The 24,900-nt window shown below is 35.9% G+C and overlaps 1 protein-coding gene across 24 annotated transcripts in view; it reads left to right on the forward strand.

Moving 5' to 3' along the window:
• Nucleotides 1–24,900, forward strand: part of LOC127851686 (uncharacterized) — a 129,957-nt gene that overhangs the window by 16,644 nt on the left and 88,413 nt on the right. For 11 of the 24 annotated variants that reach the window (XR_008035886.1, XM_052385508.1, XM_052385532.1 and 8 more), the window contains exons 2-5: nucleotides 13,955–14,016; nucleotides 14,683–14,744; nucleotides 17,019–17,080; nucleotides 21,453–21,552. Coding sequence is in view for 13 of the 24 variants with exons in the window: in XM_052385508.1 (XP_052241468.1) it covers nucleotides 17,046–17,080; nucleotides 21,453–21,552 (135 nt within the window). In the remaining 11 variants the exon portion in view is untranslated. Of the gene's footprint in view, nucleotides 1–7,009; nucleotides 7,070–13,954; nucleotides 14,017–14,682; nucleotides 14,745–17,018; nucleotides 17,089–21,452; nucleotides 21,553–24,900 lie in introns of all 24 variants that reach the window. The other 13 variants (XM_052385509.1, XM_052385511.1, XM_052385510.1 and 10 more) reach the window with 7 other exon arrangements.

The raw sequence follows: 24,900 nt of genomic DNA on the forward strand, positions 1-24,900 counted from the left end.
ACGCTTTTGCCAAGGATCATGACACTTCATAGGTACATTGATCGTGACTCGCAGATGACCCCTATTGATTTTCAGGTCACTAGGTCAAAGGTCGTCACAGTGACAAAAAACGTATTCACACAATGGCTGCCACTACAACGGACAGCCCATATGGGGTAGTGCTGCAACAATATACCGGTATATCGGTATATATCGCAATACGAAATCCGCATATTGTATTGCGATACGATTTTCATCATACCGGTACGAAAATTTTACAAAAATTCATTCACATTTCGTCCAGAAAAGCCATCCGAAATAATGATAACAAGGTAAACAAAACAAAGCAGTGTAAATATTTTTTTTCGTAAAAATAGCATTCTGAAAGTTTATTATACGGAGTAGCGTTGTTACATCGGAGCATTCGTTCGTTGCTTTTGAACAGATTATCGTTGAATTATTGCGCACAGCTGTAAATGTTTCGTTTGATTCTGAATTGAGCATTATTAAATTTGTAATCCGAATTTCGGAAATACGCTTCCAAATTGTACTGCTAATGCGACAATAAAAAATTCTAGTGTCAAATAAAAAGTTCTTTATCCTTTGTCTCAATAAAAAGCGCGCGAAAATTATACAGACATGTAGAACGTTGCATGGAAAGTATGGGTGTATTTTGTGTTGTATAAAAACGGGAACATCACGTCAGGTGAATTACGCGTGTTCAGTGGAAAAAAACGCCCCGGTTGGACGTTATTTCATCACATCTTAAATAGTAACGAATGCCAAAATGTATTTGATACTTAAGAAAATTTGCGAATGTTTGTGTTTCTTGTTATTCTTGAGCACATTTATAGTAAATATATACCAGAATTTGCTTTAAAACTGGAATATACGGGATTATTGGATAATTGGCAAATTATAAATTTGGTACAAGTTAGCAATATATTGCGATATATTGCAATACAGGTTTTAGAACTGACAATATATTGCAATACGGTTTTTGGCGTATTGTTGCAGCACTAATATGGGGGGCATGCATGTTTTACAAACAGCCCTTGTTTTACTAATTGCATTAGAAGAATGTTTATACAAACTTACAAGTAATGATAGTCCAGACCTTTAAACACTACCACTGTTCAAATTCCATATTGTTGCCATATAGCACTGTGTAAATTGAAAGTTGCATAATGTTACCTCATTGGTCGGTTATAAATACATTATTTCTCTATATATAGTATTCGATTTAGACGAAAATAATAATTTACATGGAATGTCATATTAGTTTTCCATTAAAACTTTGATCTTGCCGTGTGTGTTTATGGACGTTATCAATAATGTTGTACTTATTTTTGTATTTCATTAAGAATTAGAACGTGTAGCCGTTTTGTTAACTGTTTTTAGCAAACGATTCGCGGCTTATAAAGTTAAGACACGGAAAATAGTTAAAGCGACACTTTCATTTAAAGGTTTAATGTGAACAATATTAAATAAAACCTTTTTGGGTATTAATATATTTTATTGACATGTTAAATTCGATAACTGAAAAGGTGTTTAGTCTTTAAAAGACGTCGCTGATACATGTATTGTTAATTTCAATAACTGTTAATATTCTCAATGTTGTATAAGAAATTGAATAGTTTCACTGAGTTGTATTCTCGCCTATAATCCGATATCGTAAAACGCGCAACGGTAAAGAATAAGGTCTGAATAAGATCCGAATATCAGCAGCTGTGCCAGCTGAGAAGCCCCGTTTTGGCTTCAACAACCGCAAGCAAAACAACATACTTTTTATCCCCCGCCAGAGGCGGAGGGATATTGTTTTGGCGTTGTCCGTCCGTCCGACTGTCCGTTCGTCCGTCCGGTACTTTTGTGTCCGGAGCAATATCTTGGAAGTTCTTTGGTGGATTTCATTTAAACTTGGTATGAGTATATATATGCATAAGAGGATGATGCACGCCAAATGGCATTGTACACCATCTGTTAAAAACAGACTTATGGCCCTTTGTATCTTGAAAAAATGCTTTTTAGTGTCCGGAGCCATATCTTGGAAGTTCTTTGGCGGATTTCATTGAAACTTGGTATGAGTATATATATGCATAAGAGGATGATGCACGCCAAATGGCATTGTATACCATCTGTTAAAAACAGACTTATGGCCCTTTGTATCTTGAAAAAATGCTTTTTACTATAGGCACTTTTGTGTCCGGAGCCATATCTTGGAAGTGCTTTGGCGGATTTCATTTAAACTTGGTATGAGTATATATATGCATAAGAGGATGATGCACGCCAAATGGCATTGTACACCATCTGTTAAAAACAGACTTATGGCCCTTTGTACATGTATCTTGAAAAAATGCTTTCTACTATAGGCATTTTTGTGTCCGGAGCCATATCTTGGAAGCGCTTTGGCGGATTTCTTTGAAACTTGGTATGAATATATTACCGCGCCAGAGGCGGAGGGATATTGTTTTGGCGTTGTCCTCCGTTCGGCTGTCCGTCCGGCACTTTTGTGCCCTTAAGAACCTTCCATTGTCTTAGTTTTGTGTTATTGTCCTCCGTCCGTCCATCTATCATTATGTTCATCCGTCCAATTTGCACCCATCTTCAAACAAAGCATATGTTGCGGGGGATACCTTGGGCCTTTCAGGCCCTCTTGTTTAAATCTTGCACTTAGACTCCATGATCACAGAAATAACATTGAAATCCCCAAACCAAGAATATATTTGCATTTAGAGTAAGCAGTATGCACAAGTGTTTTTCCCAGGCCATTTTAGCGTGGCGAAAAGCCACGCCGCCCTCCCGGATCGCCACGCTGCCCTTTTTAAAGGCAAATTTCGCCACGAAATTTGCCTTACGATCTAACATGGTCCGCAAAAACAGCTTCCTTGATTGTCTGTGACGCTCCGACTGTGCTTGATTTACTCGAGAGGCGTCAACGTCTAATCGACTATATTTAATTGAGCAGATTTAATCTATAACAGTGCTCGATTAGGTCTTACTGGCTGCCCCAAAGCTGTGAATTAGGCATGCGTGAATAACTCCGTGTCAGTATCAATCGATAATGCCGGAGGCTATGTTATACCAAGCGCACTTTTCGCTCGGCAATGTGTACTCCTCCACGATATAATCATTACTTCGGAGACATTTGATGAAAAACTCGATGTTATTCTTGTGGCAATTGTGCTTTGCATGCATTATTCAGTTATATCAAAACATATTTTTTTACGCATAATTACTTTTAAATTCACAAACAAATTTATTCTTTATCGATTTCGTCTTTAAGATAATTAGATCTAATTATTGAAATAATTACCGAGACGTATACCAATTTAACAAAATACTAATCGCGTATACGATTTAACGTTGCTATGCGCACCTGTCGCTTACATCATTTGACATTTTATCAACATGGCGGACTATACAGAATTAAATTGTGACTCGGCAAAAATGGCAAATAACGTCGTAAACGATCGAACTAACGATGGAGATTATACATTAAGAAGGAATAAATGAAATGTCTGTGATAATCAACGATGCATAAAAATGTTTTAGATAGCAACAACATAATTTATTTATTTGTAATCTACTCGGTGGATGTATGTCACGGAAACGAGTGTTTGCATATTGTTAGAGATCAATTTACTCGCAATGTTATTTTAAACATCTGTCGAGATTATTGTTAGAAAATGGGATAAGAGAAACATGGTTTCATTTATATGTTAGTGGATCTGTGTATAATCAGATTCATATGCATATATTGCTTTATTATGTTTGTCGTGCTTTACAGTTTATTGAAACAGCATGGAACTTAAATGTTCATTGCAAGGTAAATATATTAATATAAATCATAGTAAGTTAAATACATCTATTACCATTAAATGTGCTTGTTTATATGTTATTTTTTCCACAACTGCTTCGTGGAGCAAATAACATGGAACGTTTTTGCCCTTTTTTGCCTAAACTGCGCGCTAAAATGCCCTTTTTGAAAGTAATGCGCCATGCCCCTTTGCCCTCCTGGGAAAAACACTATAAATAGGTTGATAGAACGAGAAAGGGTAAATTATCTAAAGGATTTAAGTATAGTGTATGTCCATTAATACAGTGTCGGAGGCTTTTTTCGCTTCTATAATGAACTATTCGATTATCAGTATTATGTTTCGAAGATTATTATGTCTCACTCATAATGAGCTTCTCCACCTTTATTCAAGATTTAAATTTTGTTCATGTACGTTTATGTATGTTTTGTCAAAGACCTATAGATATCTATAGGTCTTTGGTTTTGTTTGTGAGTGTGTGCTTGTGAGCATAGGGCTGGTGCGTATTTCTGCATTTTTGTTTTCTTTTGGTTGATTTCTTATGAAAATATGTTGTTCTCGTGGGCCTCATATGGCGTTTTAGATCGAAATAAACACCTACCATATATTGTTTAAAAAATGTTTTATTAAAGGGGCCTTTTCACAGATTTTGGCTGTTTTGAAGTTTGTTATTAAATGCTTTATATTGATAAATATAAACATTGCAGGGCTCAACATTCACCTTAAAACCAACTTGCCCTGCCGGGCAAGTACTAAGAAAATCTACTTGCCCTGAACGTAAAGCCACTTGCCCAAACATTAAATATCACATTAACTGTAAACCTCATATTTTAATAAAGATCAAAATGATACCCCACAAAACCTTTTTTATGTTTGCACATTTAACAAAATGATTACAGGAATTAAAGTCTCATTAAGTCTAAATGTAGATTTGTTCCAATGTTTGCTTATTAATGAAATACACTTCAACACCGTTATTTTGAAGTCGTCGGGACCGTTTAAAAAACTTCGGATTTAACGATAATTCGAAATAAACATTTGACAGAAGGCTTTTTTGATTCTGTTAAAATAGAACGTTGCTAACTTAAAAGCGTAAACTAGTCATATAGCAATAGATTTCCACTTGTAACAAACGGAGGAATAAAAAGATTCTTTTTCTTGTTTTTTGTATTTTTGTCTAATTACAGAACATATAAAATATAACGAATAGCACAAATTATCAGACATACAAACATAAGAATACATTTTCGGAAATGAATTAACTTTTTTTTACCAATACGCAATGTCTCTCTGAACACCAGCTTTCGCACAGACGACAAAGGTGTAATTATCGGCTTTTGACGCGCCACGACAAAGTGTGAAAATACGCTCAGTATTTTGCAGTTTTGACTTCGGATTAAAGATTGATAATAAGGTGCGAATTATAGTGTTGGGACCGACTGAATCACTTCGAAATAACGATTTCTTCGGTTTAACGAAGTTCGGATTAACAATGAAATTTTACATTAAACAAAGAAGAACCAAAATCGGGACCCGAATAATACTTCGAAATAACGGTGACTTCGGCTTATCTGTGTTCGAAATAACGGTGTTGAAGTGTAATTAATCATTCTCCTCCACGTCTTCATCAGCAACTTAGACTTAAAAGTTACTTGTAAAGACAAAGCTAAATAAACTAGACATTTCAGAAAATTCTCGTCTGCTAACAGTACTGTGAACAACACGTGAACCGTATCAAAAATGTCAATTGACGTAAAGCAAAAGAAAATATATGTAGCAAAATATAATATATATATATATGTACCGAAGCTATTTGTTGTTGTTTCAATATAGTTATATAATTTAAGTAGTTTTCTTTGTGACTGAAAACACCAACGATGTTATGTGTAACTGAATATTAATGAAAAAGATAAACACAATATTATTTGAAACTGCATGATGTTTGGAATCCCAAGCCATTTACGGCGTTTCAAAAAATAAATTTGGAAATGCATGCGCACCATGCGTAGTTAGTTCGGACTTCCGCAAACAACAATCGCCGAGGTAAATTCGTGCATAAGGCAAATCGTTTGTGATTATTTGTACTATTTAGGCTTTAACCACAAAAACACATGTTTGTCTTTGTTCTTTTTTGCACTTGCCCGGGCGAACAACTAGATTATAAAATACATGTAACTTGCCCGAACCCAACTTTTACTTGCCAGGGTCAATCGGACAACCGTTAATGTTGAGCCCTGCATTGGATCTAAAAAGCTCCAGTAAACAATCAAGAATAAAAGTTATTAAAAGGGAAAAAAAAGTAGCCCGCATCAGGGCTCGAACCAGTGACCCACGGAGTCCTGGAGTAAAAACCACTTAGACCGCTCGGCCATCGTGCCAAGTATGTATAAGCGACCTATTTTAAACTTTATATAAGCAATCTTTGTAGTTTCACAAAATTAAACGACAAAAACAGAATTCTCCATATTATTCAATCGTTTCACGTTGCAACGCTTTATAATTTTCAGGTTTTTATATCGCCAAAAGATGCGTATAATGGCTATATTAGACCATGGTAAATGTTCAGTATTACTGTTTCCTCACAAAAATCACAAGTAAAACGAAAATTTGCGAATCTGAAACACTTTTTTTCAATTTTTTCAATTTATCAAAACGTGAAAAGATCCCTTTAAGTATTATTCCGTGTTTGCTGTCAAACACATTTTTATTAAATAATACATTTCATAACGTTGCACAACAATAAATGATGCATACAACTGGTAGTTTTAACACACACATATAGGTTTCATTTAATTAAAGAGTACAGTAAGCTAAAAATTAAGTGATGTGGTTTGTTGTACAACAACAATTGGTTATGTGTAACCTATTCAAAAAATAATTTCGTTCAAGATAATTCAATGTAATTCTATAAACGACAACCACACTTCGTGTGTTGTGTATGTTTATTTTTAAAATGTACAAAAGTGGTTTAAAAGCACAATTTTTACACATTTAAGAGGTAATCGCTCACATTTATGTCTAATTAATGATAATTTTATGCATAAGCAAAGATTTAACGAAAAGAACTGAAGTTTAAGTTGAAATCAATTTGCTATAGGAAAACGACGATAGGCGTTTAGACGTAATCGGTAGATTACGTCTAATTATTTGGACTAGTGTAATACATGATAGATCCAGTTCCTTTTTATTTACCAATGTTTTGTATCATTTTACAGCCATCTACAACGCCATGCATACCTCGATATCCAGTCAAATCTAATTGGTCTCACCGTTGTGTAAGTTAAATGTAGTTATTGCAACATTAATGTGATATGCTGTTATTTGGTCGTAATTATTTGAATAACTCAACTAAATCCATCATTCCTTAAACGTTCAGTACTGCCTTTTATTGTTTTGAATTCTAAATGCTCATAGTGATGGACAGTAAAATCTTATGTACATCTACAGTACAGGCAACGTGTACTTTGACAAACGCCACTTGTTGCGGTGTCATTTTACGGTGTTCGACCCCCGCGATGGGTGTTCAGATCAAATATTCGCCGGGGTTGTTTCCATAAGGTGGACACCGCGAATCAGCGCGGACCCATAATATCTACCGCAGTGTTCATCATGCTCCCTAAAAATAAAATAATTGAACATAAACATAGGTCGGTACCAATTTGCAGAAAGAATCTACCGTGCGTTTGAATGTTATAGGTGTCATTTGGTGTCTAAAAAATTAACAACGATTACGAACAATCACAATCAATTACCGCATACATGCAAAAATTCCCGTCTCTGTCCATTACCCGATAATCCCCAGATTTCCGATTTCATGCAAATTCTGGTCAATGTTGACGATAAAAGTGTGATAGAAATGCAAAAATCACAAACGCTCGCCATATCTCAAAACTATCAAATGAATTTTTGCATATGTTTCTATTTACAGGGCTCAACATTAACGGTTGTCCTATTGCCCCTGGCAAGTTACAGTTGGGTCCGGGCAAGTTATTGTATAATCTAGTTGTCAGCCCGGGCAAGTGCAAAAAACCCAAAGAGCATTTAATTTAGACTTTAATTGGTGTAATCTTTTTGTTAAATGGTCAAGAATAAAGAAGCAGGGACTATCCTAAGGGCGACTAGAGCGATAATTTCGCTCTAACGCCAGTGATATTGCCCTACGAGCCCAGAAAAGCGAAGATCAAATCGCCCAATTTTTAGTAAACAAGACCGGAAAAGCGAAAATCAAGCCGCCCGATTAGTATTGCCAATGCGTGCTGCTGCCCGCAGGCGATTATGGATTAGCAAGTTTGTTGTTTGTTGTTTGTCAGCAAAAATAATTAAAGAAAAACAAAATTGATCAAAGGTCTATTAATTACGTTACGTAGATCCACTATTAAGTCAAGCAAGTTTTGTCAGTTTGTTAATCCACCGATAATTACGAGTATTAAACACCCGTCTTATATAAACTGGAATCACAGTTCATTTTTTATACTAACAAGTCATAATACTACACATAAACATTGAGAAAACACATGTCCTCGATTAGATATAAATTATCCGAGTAGAATTAAATTGCTACGTCATGACCATCGACATTGCAAATGGCGGACGTATTGTAACATTTAACCCGCGTTCAATTCAAAGCTGGCGATTCAAATTACAAGTAATGGTGATTAAATAATGGAGAAAGCATTAACTGGATTTAACAAACATTTGATACGGTTTGTTAAACCAGATAACAACAAGGACAATTTGGATTATTAAAGTAAAACAGGTAAGGCATTCTTAAGTGTAAATATTTCGGACATGTATAGTATTCGGATAAACAGTAATAGATGTTCTATGCATTACGATTGTGTTTTGTTTCAAAAGCAGTCATAGGTATGATGGTAATATAATGACGATAAATGTGATGAAAAGATGCTAACAGTACATATCTTAAATGACTTAAATGTGTCATGATGAAGTAGATTTCAGTGAGAATTTATTGTTTTTCTTACAAATAAACATAGTATAATGATAGAAATAATAAATGTTGTGAAATTAACATGTTTTGTTTTTGACATTGTTTGCACAAATGTCTCCCTGATTTTCCAGACTTATCCCTGTTTCAGAAAAAGGAGAAGTCACTTCTCCCTATTTTTAAGGACTAGAGTAGTCCCTGAAGAAGATTTTGTGGTGTATCATTTTGATCTTTTAAAAAAAAATGAGGTTCTTAGTTCAGGGATTTCAATAGATTTTAAAAACCAAGAGTCAATGACCCCTGGACTGAAATTTTTAGGAGTCAAATTGAAAAATGCTGGGGTCAATTTTGAAGCGTGTTTATTGTGTTTTTGTCTGTATTATTCATGTTTTTTTCTGATAAACATATGCTCTTAGAGTAACACAATATCTTAAAAAGTTATACTGTTTATAAAATAACAATACCATGATACATAACACATCTTTTAATGGTACACAAAGATAATGACAAAACATAAATAATTTGTGCGACCAATATCCACATTAAGTTTTTCATTTCATTACTTTTATTATTTCTATCACTATTCTATGTTTATTTGTAAAAACAATAAATGCTCATTAAAATCAACTTCATCATAACACATTTAAGTCTTTTAACACATTTCAGTAATTTAAGATATACAACATGTATGGTAGCACCTTTTCACACATATTTATCACCATTATATTACTATTATCATCATCCCTATGATAGCTTTTGTAACAAAACTTAATCTAAATGCATGGAACATCTAGTATATCTATTACTGTTTATTTGAATACTATGCATGTCCGAAATATGTACACTTAAGAATGCCTTACCTGTAGTAGTTTAAATTTAATAATCCAAATTTTCATTCTTGTTTTCTGGTTTAACAAACCTTAACAAATGTTTGTTAAATCCAGTTAATGCTTTCTCCATTATTGAATCACCATTACTTGTAATTTGGATTGCCATCTTTGAATTAAATGCGGGTTATACTAGTAATTCAATTTACAATACGTCAGCAATTTACAATGTCGAAAGTCATGACGTAGAAATTTAATTCTACTCAGATAATTTGTATATAATCGAAGTAATATGTTTTCTCAATGTTTATGTGTAGTATTATGACTTGTTAGTATAACAAAATTAACTGGTATTCCAGTTTATATAAGATATATGGGTATTACTCGTAATTATTGGTAGCTTAACAAACTGACAAAACTCGCTGGACTGAATAGTGGATCTACGTAATTAATAGACCTTTGATCAATTTTGTTTTTTCTATATTTTTGCCGACTTTCTTTAACCTTGCCGTCTGCATATTCTGCAAAAAACTCTGCAATTATCGGATGGTCAATCAATTATCACGTAATCACGGCTGCTTATAACCCAGTTAGTGCACACGCACTATTTAGACAGTGACATGTGTATTGGAAGAGATGAGATAAGATAAACAACGCCCGGGGTATTCTCTCGATTATAGACCGAGTTTCAACTTCTGATACATTAATTTCAATGAGAAGCACAGCGGGATTTATTACCATGGAACTCCATATGTTAACTGACTGACGCACGGGTCTAATTTTCGATGCGTCAAAATGACGCACAGCAGAAAAAAGGGTTGCGTCAAAAACGAGTCATTTTTAATTTGCTCGCGTCAAAACGCAGGATACTGCGTCTATTGAAATCCCTGCAGTTAATGTGATATTTCATGTTTGGGCAAGCGGCTTTACGTTCAGGGCAAGTAGATTTTCTAAGTACTTGCCCAGCAGGGCAAGTTGGTTATTCGGTTAATGTTAAGCCCTGAATTAAAGATTTGATGAAATAAGCGCCCAATAAGAACAGGTGTATTCCAACATTCGTAAATCACCTGACGCCTAGTGTGCTCGTTGTGTAGAGTTCATGTTCTGTTACAAATTGTAGCCACAAATAAATACATGTATATATGCCCATGATATTTTCATTTTCTTTGTTCTGAACCATAAAAAGCGCGCAAAAATTGGCGTGGGTGTATTTATTTTTGACACAAAATCTTCGTAGCGCAGACAACATTGGGATCTTTTAATTTCGATTTAAAGTTTCGTAGTGAATTTCTTCTCAAGTACCGGGGTAGCTCGCGAATGATTTGGAATTGACATTTCATCTGAATAAAATTAAAATCAAACACGCTATATTTAGATTTCATGCAACATGTACAAGTCATTTTCTGGAAATCGGGAAAAATGAAACCCAATTTTGTGAAAACAAAAAGGGCAATTGCATTGATTAACACCATAAAAGTTAATCGTATTGATCATCTAAACGCTTAGTTTTAGTTTCCGACTTAATGTACTGCCTGAGTTTAAGTACACATAAAAAATGTGCACTTAATATCTACATGTACATAAAGTATATGATTTTATTTTGTACATGTACATTTAAAACGTGTGAATGACCCTCGCAGACAGGTGTTTACGGTGGCTGCGCAGCATTGCGGTGATCACAGGTGTTCCTGTTAACGATAACGTGCAATCGCGGCAATTTCGGGTGTTCACCGAACACCGCGGTCAGTAGTGTGTCCGCCCCCCGCGAAATGTCACCCATCGGGAAAATTGAACAATGGGACACGCGTTTTTGTCAAAGTACACATTGCCTGTACTATATGCAATACTTGTATAATGCTAAAGGCCTAAGATTACATTTTTAATTGTTGTGTAACGCTGTTATTTTACGGATTATTTTGTCATGCATTTTGTAAGTTTTTTGCATTGTGTAATTTCAGTTTTACGGGTTTGATCCGTTATCTTGCTGTCAAATTAAATCCGGCTAAATGATCTGTTGACTTCTGTTCAATTAAAATCTGGCCTAATAATTGGGGCAGTAAAGTAACCTTGGACGTTTGACCCACTTGTTTCTAATATTAGATCTAAAAATAAAGGCCTGTATATAACAATTATGCTGCAATAAAGCATATTTTCAGGGTTTTTTTAAAAGTGAAAGTGACGCCGATAGTCTTCCCCTACCAGAATTTTTTCCCCACAAAATACAATTTCCCCTCCAATAATATCATTTTTCACCAAACATATCGTTCTTGAGCATTTATATCAGTTATAAACCGATTATTGATAATTTTGATTGCTTTATTATCCATCGCAATACTAGCTCATTTGTTTGCGGTGGTCGCTAAAACACGTTAAAATACAAATAAGCGTCTCCGGAGTTGGATTAGAATGTGTAGTTTGCGGTTCCGGTTAATTTTTGCAAAGTCGTGCGGAACATTTAACACTATCGCTGTCAATGTTGGTAGAAGAATCCTCAAACTAAACGTTCTTACATCTGAGTCGTTAAGGGCATGCTATATAACGTAATGGATAAAGGGAAGTCACGCTAAATGTCATTTGTGTTTGCTAACGTTTTTTTAATGATTTTGACAGAAAACTTCTTTATTGTAATTTGGACAAATTTCATCTAGATTTGATTGGGAATGGGGCCGTTTTTTTTTTGCTTTGGGAATGCCTCCATTTTCCGGAGATGCAGACAGTGGTGAAAAAACCCTGAAATCAGAGTATATGAGTTATAGACATTGATAATTTTTTTCCCCAAATATGTCTCTTTCGCCCTCTATTTTCCCCTTTCACCCAGCGTCCAGCGTCTTCCCCTTTGTCTAAAAAAAAACCCCTGATTTTATATCGTATACAATGCAAAAGCTTCCATAATTATGACCATTCATGTGTGTGTCGGTAAGTCAGGAATGTTGTTTATTTAATCGCAAATTCAATGTACATGGTATATATTGTAAACAATGAACTAACCACGACGAGTTCAGAAACAGTACTAACACAATATGATGGCTAAGATATTGATCACGAACACCGCTTCCGCTTCAACAGTGTTGCCACTTATCTGAGATAGAATGTTGTTTAACATTTGTTAAAATCGGCGTGTATTTATCAGCTGACGTTCAATTATGCAGTATCTTAAATATCTTTAAGCGAACAGAATAAAATACATTAAATATGTATTGTTTCCGAACAAATCAACGCATTAGTGTTAGTTAAAGGGACTATTGCAGGAAAAACTGGGTTTCCAAATTATACATTTTTATGTAACTGCACTTTAATAAAACAGAACTTATAAAGTTAAACAATGATCATTTGTCAGAAACAAGTTGGTAATCAATCAGACAATACAAAAAGTAAGTATCACACACAAACATGCCTAAGCTGCAATTCAAAATATGACAGTTGACACCACTTTAACAAACTGCGCTATCATGCTTGGTTATTGACCATGACAAACTTATGGAGATATTGAATACCAGCACGACGTAAACATGTTAACGCAAAAAGGGTCAAACAAACAAGCCAAATATTATTATATGATTTCTACCTTATTATGGGAAAAACATGTGTGTTATATATAGCGAGTTGTATCAGTTCATATACAATCGTACTTTCACCAAAAACAGGTGTTTTTTTTCCAAAGAATTTGTCCCTTGGGTACACCTTTAAATGGCATAGCCCCTTGAAAGCAGAATACGGAATAAAATATGTTTCCCTTAGGTGGCAATATACAGTGTTTAAGTCTCGGCCAATCTCGTACACAAGCAGGAGTGAACCAATGTCTGAAAACTGGTCACCTCGCAAATCAGTAAATAAACCTAGCACATTTCCAGAATGGTTGAGGGTGTGCCATCTGAAAAATCAAGAACATTCAATCAAATAAGTTGAGGCAAAATGATATAGTATCGATTATTTAAAACGAAATCATCAGAATTATGTGTGTTTCCGAGCCTTTTTAAGCCCGTTTCACATATAAACTGCCACTTTCCGTCAGACGCAAGGTGCATGAAAACAATGTTTTTTACATAGGTAACTTACCAAGTACTAAACAGCAATGGAGAAAATTGGGGGTCAAAGGGTTAGATTTTTGTTATAGTTCAATGTCCATACGCCAAATATTCAACAGAAATACTGACCGGAGCCAGCATTACACCTGTTTTCGAATTGCATTAATTCTACTTTCTTTAGGTTACAATATACTAAATCATTTTGGTGTTCAATGCTATACCCTCTAAAGAATGGAACGTCATTTATATGAAGACACAATTCTCTGTATGGGCAATTGCCATGACTTTATTTTTGAATATTTCTGTGTGCATGTGGTAGGGAAAACATTGTTGTATACTACACATTCAGTGTTTTGCTTATAGGTTGGAGACTACATGAGATTTTGACAGATGGCAGAAAACCCACATCAACTGGAGATCAGCAGGTAAAAAGGTGGTCTTAAAACAGTGACTGTTGATTCGCGTTGAGTTCTTTCTTACATACTGCATGACCTATCTTTTTTATTGTTTAAATCCATTCGGCTTGGCATGCTCTTTAAGAAAAGGTACATGTATGGGTATGGGGGTGTCTACGCGCAAAAGTTTGACTTTATTTTTCGTTGAAGTTGTCGGTTTTACATTGAATTTGTTAAGGAAATCTTTTGGTATATTGTGACCTAAACTCACTTAAAGTAAAAATGAAAAATCATCTGCAAGTGCAAAAAATGACTGGGAAATCTGATTTTTGGTCATTTCTTAGCAAAAGAGAAGATTATAAGTGCACTAAATGCATGAATTCAGATGATTTGACCTGGAATAGTTGTTTTTCAAGTTGATCCCCCACCCTTATAAAGCCGAATAAGGGCTAAATTGCTATCCAACTTAAATTCAAAGGCATTTTGGTTGACCGTGTAGCATTAATGTGCTACATGAAGTCAGAATTCAACGCCTGGGTCTCCGTGATCCAGTAACGCAACAATAGCTTGTGCGTAAATCATGAATATAACAAGCTTATCACTTCATATTATTTATAGAAATACACTTAAAATACATCAATGCATGTGTTTTTTTCATTTTATATCTATTTCTATTGGGTATTTTGACTTTTTCAGGTAGAGAAATGTCTGCGACTAAGCCGAGGGCCACTGCATAAGGGTTATTGATGGCAAAACAGGTAATAATACTAAATTATTATCATGTACACAAGCAAATAAGCATATAAATGATGCTTAGGGTGTGAAATACTGCCATAATCAGGTTTGTGGTCACTCAAACCCTTGCCGTTGTGCAATTCTCCGTGCAGTTTGAATCTATAGTTCCGCGTTCCGACACGTAAAGCTCGTGCTTTGCTGGCAGGGGAAGTTGGCACTTAACAGGTTTATCCTTGTTCCTGAGCATGTATGCAGTACAGCTGAGTTGATTTGCTACTTGTAACTCTACAATTAGCTTGTGTTTGGTATCGTTTTCTCACAAAATGCTTACTGTTAATGTTCTGGCTTGAAAGGATGTCGCGTCAGACTTAAACATAGTATTGTTGTAGCAAGTGTCCCCTTCATCATGTAATTACCTTAGAGGGATCTTTTTGCCAAAATGTGGCACTTTCAGCAACCAGTTTTGTTTTTTTATTTGGTACATGCTTCTCTCATTCAGTGATGTAAGGGAAGTATTGACCTTATGCGCGTGTTTTTGCATACAAAGGTGACATGGATCGATGATATTTTTTGTATTGAGAATTCTGCGTGAAGCTGTGTCCCCAGAAGAAGTACTAGAAACCCCTTTCAGGAAGCCTACATTGATCTGAGCTCCCTTTCTGCCCCTGTTAGTACATGGAACCTCATTGCTAAGCTTATAATGCTTGCCTACAGATATGTATCTTGTTCATTTTAACCTTTCCTTCCAGTCTAAACACCCAACATTAGCATTTTTTCTTTCGCTCGGTTATGAACCTCCATTTTGACCTGATTGCCACCATAAAAATAGTCAAAAGTACTTATTTTGTGCCCAAAATATGAAATTATGTATTCTCTTGAACCTCTAAATGAGAGCTGGCAGTGCATATTGACCATCTGCTGCAGTTTAAAGGCACCCACGACATTATATGCTAGAATATATCATTGGCTGCTGGTAAATAAAGGGGCTCCGAGGCGCTTTCAAGATTTCACACTTTTATTGTTGCGCAACAACAAGTTATTGGAAGCTTATTGATTTCCACACTTTAAAGAATCTTTGATCTCTCATTTTTAACCAGGTTTTCCGAAGGAAAAAACTGGTTATTAGATTGGCGAATGCGGCGGGCTGGCGGAATAAGCTTGTCCGGGCCATAACTATGTCGTTCATTGTCAGATTTTAAAATCATTTGGCACATTTGTTCACCATCATTGGACGGTGTGTCGCGCGAAATAATTACGTCGATATCTCCAAGGTCAAGGTCACACTTTGAGTTCAAAGGTCAAAAATGGCCATAAATGAGCTTGTCCGAGCCATAACTATGTCGTTCATCGTCAGATTTAAAATCATTTGGCACATTTGTTCACCATCATTGGACGGTGTGTCGCGCGAAATAATTACGTCGATATCTCCAAGGTCAAGGTCACACTTTGAGTTCAAAGGTCAAAAATGGCCATAAATGAGCTTGTCCTGGCCATAACTATGTCATTCATTGTGAGATTTTAAAATCATTTGGCACATTTGTTCACCATCATGGGACGGTGTGTCCCACGAAAGAATCACGTCAATATCTCCAATGTCAAGGTCGCCACGACTAAAAATAGATTAAAAAAAAAAAAAAAACTTACAAAGGGGGTTAATTTTTTTTGGTCATTTCAAAAGTTCAGTTTGAGTTTTCTCCCTTTATCAGATTTTTTTTTCACAATGAAAACCTGGTTTTGTGACAATTTTGTCCCTTGTTACTAATTTGTTTATTGTTTTGGATGAAATTGGATAATTTTTTTGCTTTGAAATTGACATTTTTGGGGTGATTAAAAAAAAAAAAACACTAAAGAGACATTATCAAAATTATGGTGAAAATATCTAACAAATTCATTCTTTCCCCACCCCGCATAAGCCCCATGTGCCTATCCATTTGGTTTGTTTTGGTATATTGTTGCAGATATTGAACACAACAGCTTTAAATTTTAAAGGGACATTTAAGCTTTTACAGGACGGAAAACGCCAGCGTGTATAAATATGATATAAAATGGCCAAATGGACAGATAATCCAGCCAAACTTAATATATTGGTGCAATATGAATAGAAAGATAATAATATGCAATAAAAACACATTTTAATCAGAATTTATTTCTCCTTTAGGTTACAATATACTAAATCATTTTTGTGTTCAATGCTATACCCTCTAAAGAATGGAACGTCATTTATTTGAAGACACAATTCTCTGTATGGGCACTTGCCATGACTGTTGTATACTACAAATTTAGTGTTTTGCTTATAGGTTGGAGACTACATGAGATTTTGACAGATGGCAGGAAACCCTCATCAACTGGAGATCAGCCGGTAAAAAGGTGGCCTTAAAACAGTGACAGTTGATTCGCGTCGAGTTCTTTCTTACATACTGGATGACCTATCTTTTTATGCCTCCCTTCGAAGAAGAGGGGGGTATATTGCTTTGCTAATGTCGGTCGGTCGGTCGGTCCGTCCACCAGGTGGTTGTCAGACGATAACTCAAGAACGCTTGGGCCTAGGATCATGAAACTTCATAGGTACATTGATCATGACTCGCAGATGACACCTATTGATTTTGAGGTCACTAGGTCAAGGTCACGGTGACCCGAAATAGTAAAATGGTTTTTGAATGATAACTCAAGAACGCATACGTCTAGGATCATGAAACCTCATAGGTACATTGATCATGACTTGCAGATGACCCATATTGATTTTGAGGTCACTAGGTCAAAGGTCAAGGTCACGGTGACCCGAAATAGTAAAATGTTTTCCGGATGATAACCCAAGAATGCATACGCTTAGGATCATGAAACTTCATGGGTAGATTAATCATGACTCGCAGATGACCCCTATTGATTTTGAAGTCACTAGGTCAAAGGTCAAGGTCACGGTGACCCAAAATAGTAAAATGGTTTTCGGATGATAACTCAAGAACGCATATGCCTAGGATCATGAAACTTCACAGGTAGATTGATAATGACTCGCAGATGATCCCTATTGATTTTGAGGTCACAAGGTCAAAGGTCAAGGTCACGGTGACCCGAAATAGTAAAATGATTTTCGGATGATAACTCAAAAACGCTTTTGCCTAGGATCATGACACTTCATACGTACATTGATCGTGACTCACAGATGACCCCTATTGATTTTCAGGTCACTAGGTCAAAGGTCACAGTGACAAAAAATGTATTCACACAATGGCTGCCACTACAACGGACAGCCCATATGGGGGGCATGCATGTTTTACAAACAGCCCTTGTTTATTTAGTAAATCCATTCGGCTTGGCATGCTCTTTAAGAAAAGGTATAGGGGTGTCTACGCGCAAAAGTTTGACTTTATTTTTCGTTGAAGTTGTTGCTTTTACATTGAATTTGTTAAGGAATTTTTTTGGTATATTGTGACCTTCAGAAGCGTTTTCCGAAAATGTATTTATAATTCATGAACAATGGACGAAGTAATTTTTCAATAAAAATAAATGAGTCTGTAAGGGATATTGTACGCATTGGGTTAAAACAAAATGATCCTTATTACATTTAGATTTCCATGTGTTTTAATCAATTATTCTTACGTATTAGAAGACATTTTTTTCAATTTATTATTAATAATTGTAGTACTTTCGTTTATTCTGTAATCTCGTTCTGCTACGTGACCTACTTTGCTACTTATAATCTGTTTACGAATATACAATACTTTTCACGGTTGACACATGCTTATCAAAACATCGGGAGTAAATTAAAGAAGCAGACATTGTCACTTGGTAGAATGGGCAATTAACACACCCAGTGGCCTTTTGTTCTGAAGCCACATGCCAACAATTCAGAAATTCACCGGCGATTGTCCTAGTAATAATACAATACTAATCTGTTATTATGCCCCCCTTCGAAGAAGAGGGGGTATATTGCTTTGCTCATGTGGTCGGTAGGTCAGTCGGTCGGTCCGTCCGTCCACCAGGTGGTTGTCAGACGATAACTCAAGAACGCTTGGGCCTAGGATCATGAAACTTCACAGGTACATTGATCATGACTTGCAGATGACCCCTATTGATTTTGAGGTCACTAGGTCAAAGGTCAAGGTCACGGTGACCCGAAATAGTAAAATGGTTTCCGGATTATAACTCAAGAACGCATACGCCTAGGATCATGAAACTTCATGGGTAGATTGATCATGACTCGCAGATGACCCCTATTGATTTTGAGGTCCCTAGGTCAAAGGTCAAGGTCACGGTGACCCGAAATAGTAAAATGGTTTCTGGATGATAACTAAAGAACGCATACGCCTAGGATCATGAAACTTCATGTGTAGATTGATCATGACTTGCTGATGACCCCTAATGATTTTGAGGTTACTAGGTCAAAGATCAAGGTCATGGTGACCCAAAATAGAAAAATGATTTTCGGATGATAATTCAAGAAGGCGTATGCCTAGGAACATGAAACTTTATAGGTGGATTGATCATGACTCGCAGATGACCCCTATTGATTTTCAGGTCACTAGGTCAAAGGTCAAGGTCATGGTGACCCGAAATAGTAAAATGATTTTCGGATGATAACTCAAGAACGCATATGCCTAGGATCATGAAACTTCATAGGTGGATTGATCATGACTCGCAGATGACCCCTATTGATTTTGAGGTCACAAGGTCAAGGTCACGGTGACCCGAAATAGTAAAATGATTTTCGGATGATAACTCAAGAACGCTTTTGCCTAGAATCATGACACTTCATAGGTACATTGATCGTGACTTGCAGATGACCCTTATTGATTTTCACGTCACTAGGTCAAAGGTCAAGGTCACAGTGACAAAAGTCGTATTCACACAAAGGCTGCCAGTACAACGGACAGCCCATATGGGGGGCATGCATGTTTTACAAACAGCCCTTGTTTTAATAGGCTTATGTATTTTTGAAGTTCTTCGGATATTTTTTAAACATGATAATAATTCAATTTGCTTTAAAATAAAACCAAACACCGGTCAAACTGATTAATGGAATCATTGAATGAGAACATGTGTAATAATAAAGTTACAATAAACAGCATAATTATCTGGTGCATTTTTTATAAAATGCATTTCAAAAGGAAACATAATACCCTTTATTACTCAGAGCTCCAGATAAGGATTTGTGAAATAAGTAACGGTACTCCCACTGACAGAAAGAAATGGAGTAACGCTGAAAATCAATTAGTACCTGTACTTCCATATCTAAAAGTACAGGTAGTACTGTACTACATGTACCTGTGTTCTTGGATATCTAAGGGGGTATTACTGACTTTACAGTAACATTTGCAGCAATTATAATAAATATATTTCGTTTCTTAAACAGTATTTAGGTTTTCCATTCTGAATTATGATCCAAATACACTTACACATTACAACTCATGACTAAAAACTATTTCTTTATTTTTCGTTGACAAGAAAACACAAGCCAACTAGTAAGCTAATTAAATGAACACTAACGCCACTGCCTCATCTCAAAAGAATCATTGCTTTACTAGTTTAGCAGTTAAGTGTCAAAGTTGGCATAGCAAATTCCACAATTTAACCGTAAAACGTCTTCTGTTTTCTCGGTGACATGCCAATCATATTTGGGTTTGCAATCTTCCAAAGTTTTTGTTTGGATCCGTTTCCCATCCATCGTGTTTTCTTTTTAGCCACCGATGCAATCAAATCGTTAAATATCGGGGCGACAATATCTTTTTCTGGGTTTACAGATTTAATGTCAGGATGGTTAGATGACAGTATGTAGCCATTATATGACAACAAAGTGTTTTTTGAACCGCTTTTGGTTTATCCGGCCCTTGGGTACACCTTTAAATGGCATAGCCCCTTGAAAGCAGAATACAGAATAAAATATGTTTCCCTTAGGTGGCAATATACAGTGTTTAAGTCTCGGCCAATCTCGTACACAAGCAGGAGTGAACCAATGTCTGAAAACTGGTCACCTTGCAAATCAGAAAATAAACCTAGCACATTTCCAGAATGGTTGAAAGTGTTTTTTCTGAAAAATCAAGAACATTCAATCAAATGAGTTGAGGAAAAATGATACAGTATTGATTATTTCAAACAAAATCATCAGAATTATGTGTGTTTCCGAGCCTTTTTAAGCCCGTGTCACATATAAACTGCCACTTTCCGTCAGACGCAAGGTGCATGAAACAATGTTTTTTCCATAGATAACTTACCAAGTACTAAACAGCTATGGAGAAAATTGGGGGTCAAAGGGTTAGATTTTTTGTAATAGTTCAATGTCCATACGCCAAATTTTCAACAGAAATACTGTCCGGAGCCAGCATTACACCTGTTTTCGAATTGCATTAATTCTACTTCCTGTATGCAGCTTTAGTTACAATACCAATGTTTTGGTAACTTACAAACATCCAAGAAAAATCACCACAACTCAAGCATGACATTCATTATTATTTAGACACTCAAAAAGTGCTTACTTGTTCTCTTTATTTACAAATTTGACCGGGGCCAACTCGCATTGGTGGCTACAAAGTTTGTTGTGTGCAGCCTTATGTACGCGAAATGTGATATGCTCCATGAAGTGATTTATTTCGAGCTTTGAAGTTAAATAGACATATTACTCTGAGTTAAATTGTTTCTTATTTGATTGGGGTATGTACCTTATATTTAAACGTTTGAAGCATCCTAATAGTATCGCAGATCGCATGTTAATAATGATTAATTCTTGATACGTTCAGGTTACACGAGTTTGAAGAAGTACAGATTGCGTTTAGCAAGATGTGGAACCTTTCAGTGGATATGGAAGCCGCGCAAAGAGAATCAAGGATGCAGAACAAGGTTTGTGCTTTCAAAGAATCCTATATGTTATGTTAGCATGTTTTTGTAACATTATAACTTACACAATACTTGTAGTAGCATAAACTGTTGTGTTTCGTCACAGAAATTACTTTAAACGAGAAACATAATAAATTGCATTTTTAACTTAATGTAAATAAATTTACGAAAAGCTGTCTCAGTAGAAATTTAAGTTAAGAACAGAAAGTATGTGATATAAATGATCATGCCCGGCTTAGCTCTGCTGTAATTGTTTGTCTAAATATAACGTCATTTGGAAATGCTGTGATTGTATTGAGTCACTGAAACATAGATAGCACGAACCGATTATGTTATACGATACATTTCAGAAAATTGTTTTAGCGTTATATGTTAATGATTGCCGTAAAAACCAATGGTTCATATTTCATATTTTGTTATGGCCCCCTTCGAAGAAAAGGGGGGTATATTGCTTTGCACATGTCGGTCTGTCAGTCGGTCCGTCCACCAGGTGGTTTCCGGATGATAACTCAAGAACGCTTGGGCCTAGGATCATGAAACTTCATAGGTACATTGATCATGACTTGCAGATGACCCCTATTGATTTTGAGGTCACTAGGTCAAAGGTCAAGGTCATGGTGACCCGAAATAGTAAAATGGTTTCCTGATGATAACTCAAGAACACTTGGGCCTAGGATCATGAAACTTCATAGGTACATTTATCATGACTCGCAGATGACCCCTATCGACTTTCAGGTCACTAGGTCAAAGGTCAAGGTCACAGTGACCCGAAATAGTAAAATGGTTTCCGGATGATAACTGAAGAACGCTTAGGCCTAGGATCATGAAACTTGATAGGTAGATTGATCATGACTCGCAGATGACTCCTATTGATTTTCAGGTCACTAGGTCAAAGGTCAAGGTCACAGTGACCCAAAATAGTAAAATGGTTTCCAGATGATAACTCAAGAACGCTTATGGCTAGGATCATGACACTTCGTAGGTAGATTGATAATTGCTGGCAGGTGACCCCTATTGATTTTGAGGTCACTAGGTCAAAGGTCAAGGTCACGGTGACCCGAAATAGTAAAATGGTTTCTGGATGATAACTCAAGAATGCTAATGGCTACGATCATGAAACTTCATAGGTACATTGATCATGACTTGCAGATGACCCCTATTGATTTTGAGGTCACTAGGTCAAAGGTCAAGGTCATGGTGACCCGAAATAGTAAAATGGTTTCTGGATGATAACTGAAGAACGCTTATGCTTAGGATCATGAAACTTCATAGGTACATTGATCATGACTCGCAGATGACACCTATCGATTTTGAGGTCACTAGGTCAAAGGTCAAGTTCACGGTGACTTGAAATAGTAAAATGGTTTCCGGATGATAACTGAAGAACGCTTATACCTAGGATCATGAAACTTGATAGGTAGATTGATCATGACTGGCAGATGACCCCTATTGATTTTCAGGTCACTAGTTCAAAGGCCAAGGTCACGGTGACCTGAAATAGTAAAATGATTTCCGGATGATAACTGAAGAACGCTTATCGCTAGAATCATGAAACTTCATAGGTATATTGATCATGACTGGCAGATGACCCCTATTGATTTTCAGGTCACTCGGTCAAAGGTCAAGGTCACAGTGACAAAAAACATTCACACAATGGCTGTCACTACAACGGAGGGCCCATATGGGGGGCATGCATGTTTTACAAACAGCCCTTGTAAAAACCAATGGTTCATATTTCATATTTTGTTAAATAACAACTACATTCTTCTCAGGGGAGCATCAACAAATATAATTGCCACAATAAACCACGCTCGAGTGTCATTTGTTCCAAAGGAAACTAAATATGTATATAATACATACCTTACTATATACATGTATAGTAACAAATTTGTACAGTTTGTCATACATGTACCTTTATCACCGTTGCGGGGTCATTATAAATATTTGGCCCCAAGGTCGATTATTTATAATCGGCCCTCAGAATATGTGCGTGTGACGTTAAACTGGAAAAAAATTGCATCCACATTCAGCCTTAGCCACAAATCAACGAAATAATCAATCATTATTAGATTATTAAATGACAGGTAGCACACAATTGGGATAATACAAATATCGATTGAAACTAAAGCTGTGCTTCACACTAGATTGATGCCTTTATTTAAGCTTTAACAGGATTCACCAAACAGCAAAATTTTAAAAATAAAAGACACAATTATCTCTATGACAACTTTAATCCGATGCTTACAATAATTAAATGACAACGATGTGCAATCCGTTTTTTGTATTCTATTCGTTTATCTATATTTATTTTGAATCATACTTTTTTAAGGGATCTTTTCACGTTTTTGTAAATTGACAAAATTGCAAAAAGTTGTTTCAGATTCGCAAATTTTTGTTTTAGTTATGATATGTGTAAGGAAACAGTATTACTTAACATTTACCATGGTCAAATATAGCCATTATATGCATCTTTTGACGATTTTAAAACCTAAAAATTATGAAGCGTTGCAACGCGAAACATTGAATAATTTGGAAAGTTCTGTTGTTGTCGTTAACTTTTGTGAAACTACGAAGATTGCGTATATGAGGTATACAATACACTACTTTGTATACTCGGATGAATAGCCGAGAAGGCTAAAGCGATTTTACGTCAGGACCTCGGCAGGACTCCAGGGGTCACTGGTTCGAAACCTGCTCCAGGCAATGTTTTTTCTTTTTAAATTTTATTCTTGAGTTTTTACTGGAGCTTTTACGATCCAATGTTTACATTTATGAATATAAAGCATTTAATGAATAACTTCAAAACATGCCAAAATCTGTGAAAAGGCCCCTTTAAACGATTGTAGCGAATGCTACCCACTGTCACCAAAAACACGATTTATAAAATTGAATTACTTGTCGGCGCAATTACAAGAATTTTATCAAAGCTTCCAATTGTGCACGACAAATCCACAATCCGAAATACGTTTTTGTTTTCGTTCGATGCTCCAAAATATTCTATATAAACTTTCCATGTCCCAATAGTTTCGTCACAGAAATTACGTCACAGAAATACGTAGCAAAACAAAGATAAACAAAACAAAGTACGGTATATATTAAAGACGTTAATACGGGCCGTTATGCTCCCTGCGGGCCGATAATCACTGCCCACCCCGGCTCAGCCGTGTATTATCCTCTAAATATTTCCTTTTTACGAATACACTAGCGAAACACTTAAATACTAAATAATTATGTATTTATTCTACAACATAAGAAATTAATGCATTGTGATTTTCAACAATCTGATTCAAATATATATTGGATATGATTATCCATAAAAGCCAATGACAGGCAAGTCACTTTGATCAAGTG

The sequence above is a fragment of the Dreissena polymorpha genome, chromosome 11 (genome assembly GCF_020536995.1).
Source record: "Dreissena polymorpha isolate Duluth1 chromosome 11, UMN_Dpol_1.0, whole genome shotgun sequence".
NCBI classification, from domain to species: Eukaryota; Metazoa; Mollusca; class Bivalvia; order Myida; family Dreissenidae; genus Dreissena; species Dreissena polymorpha.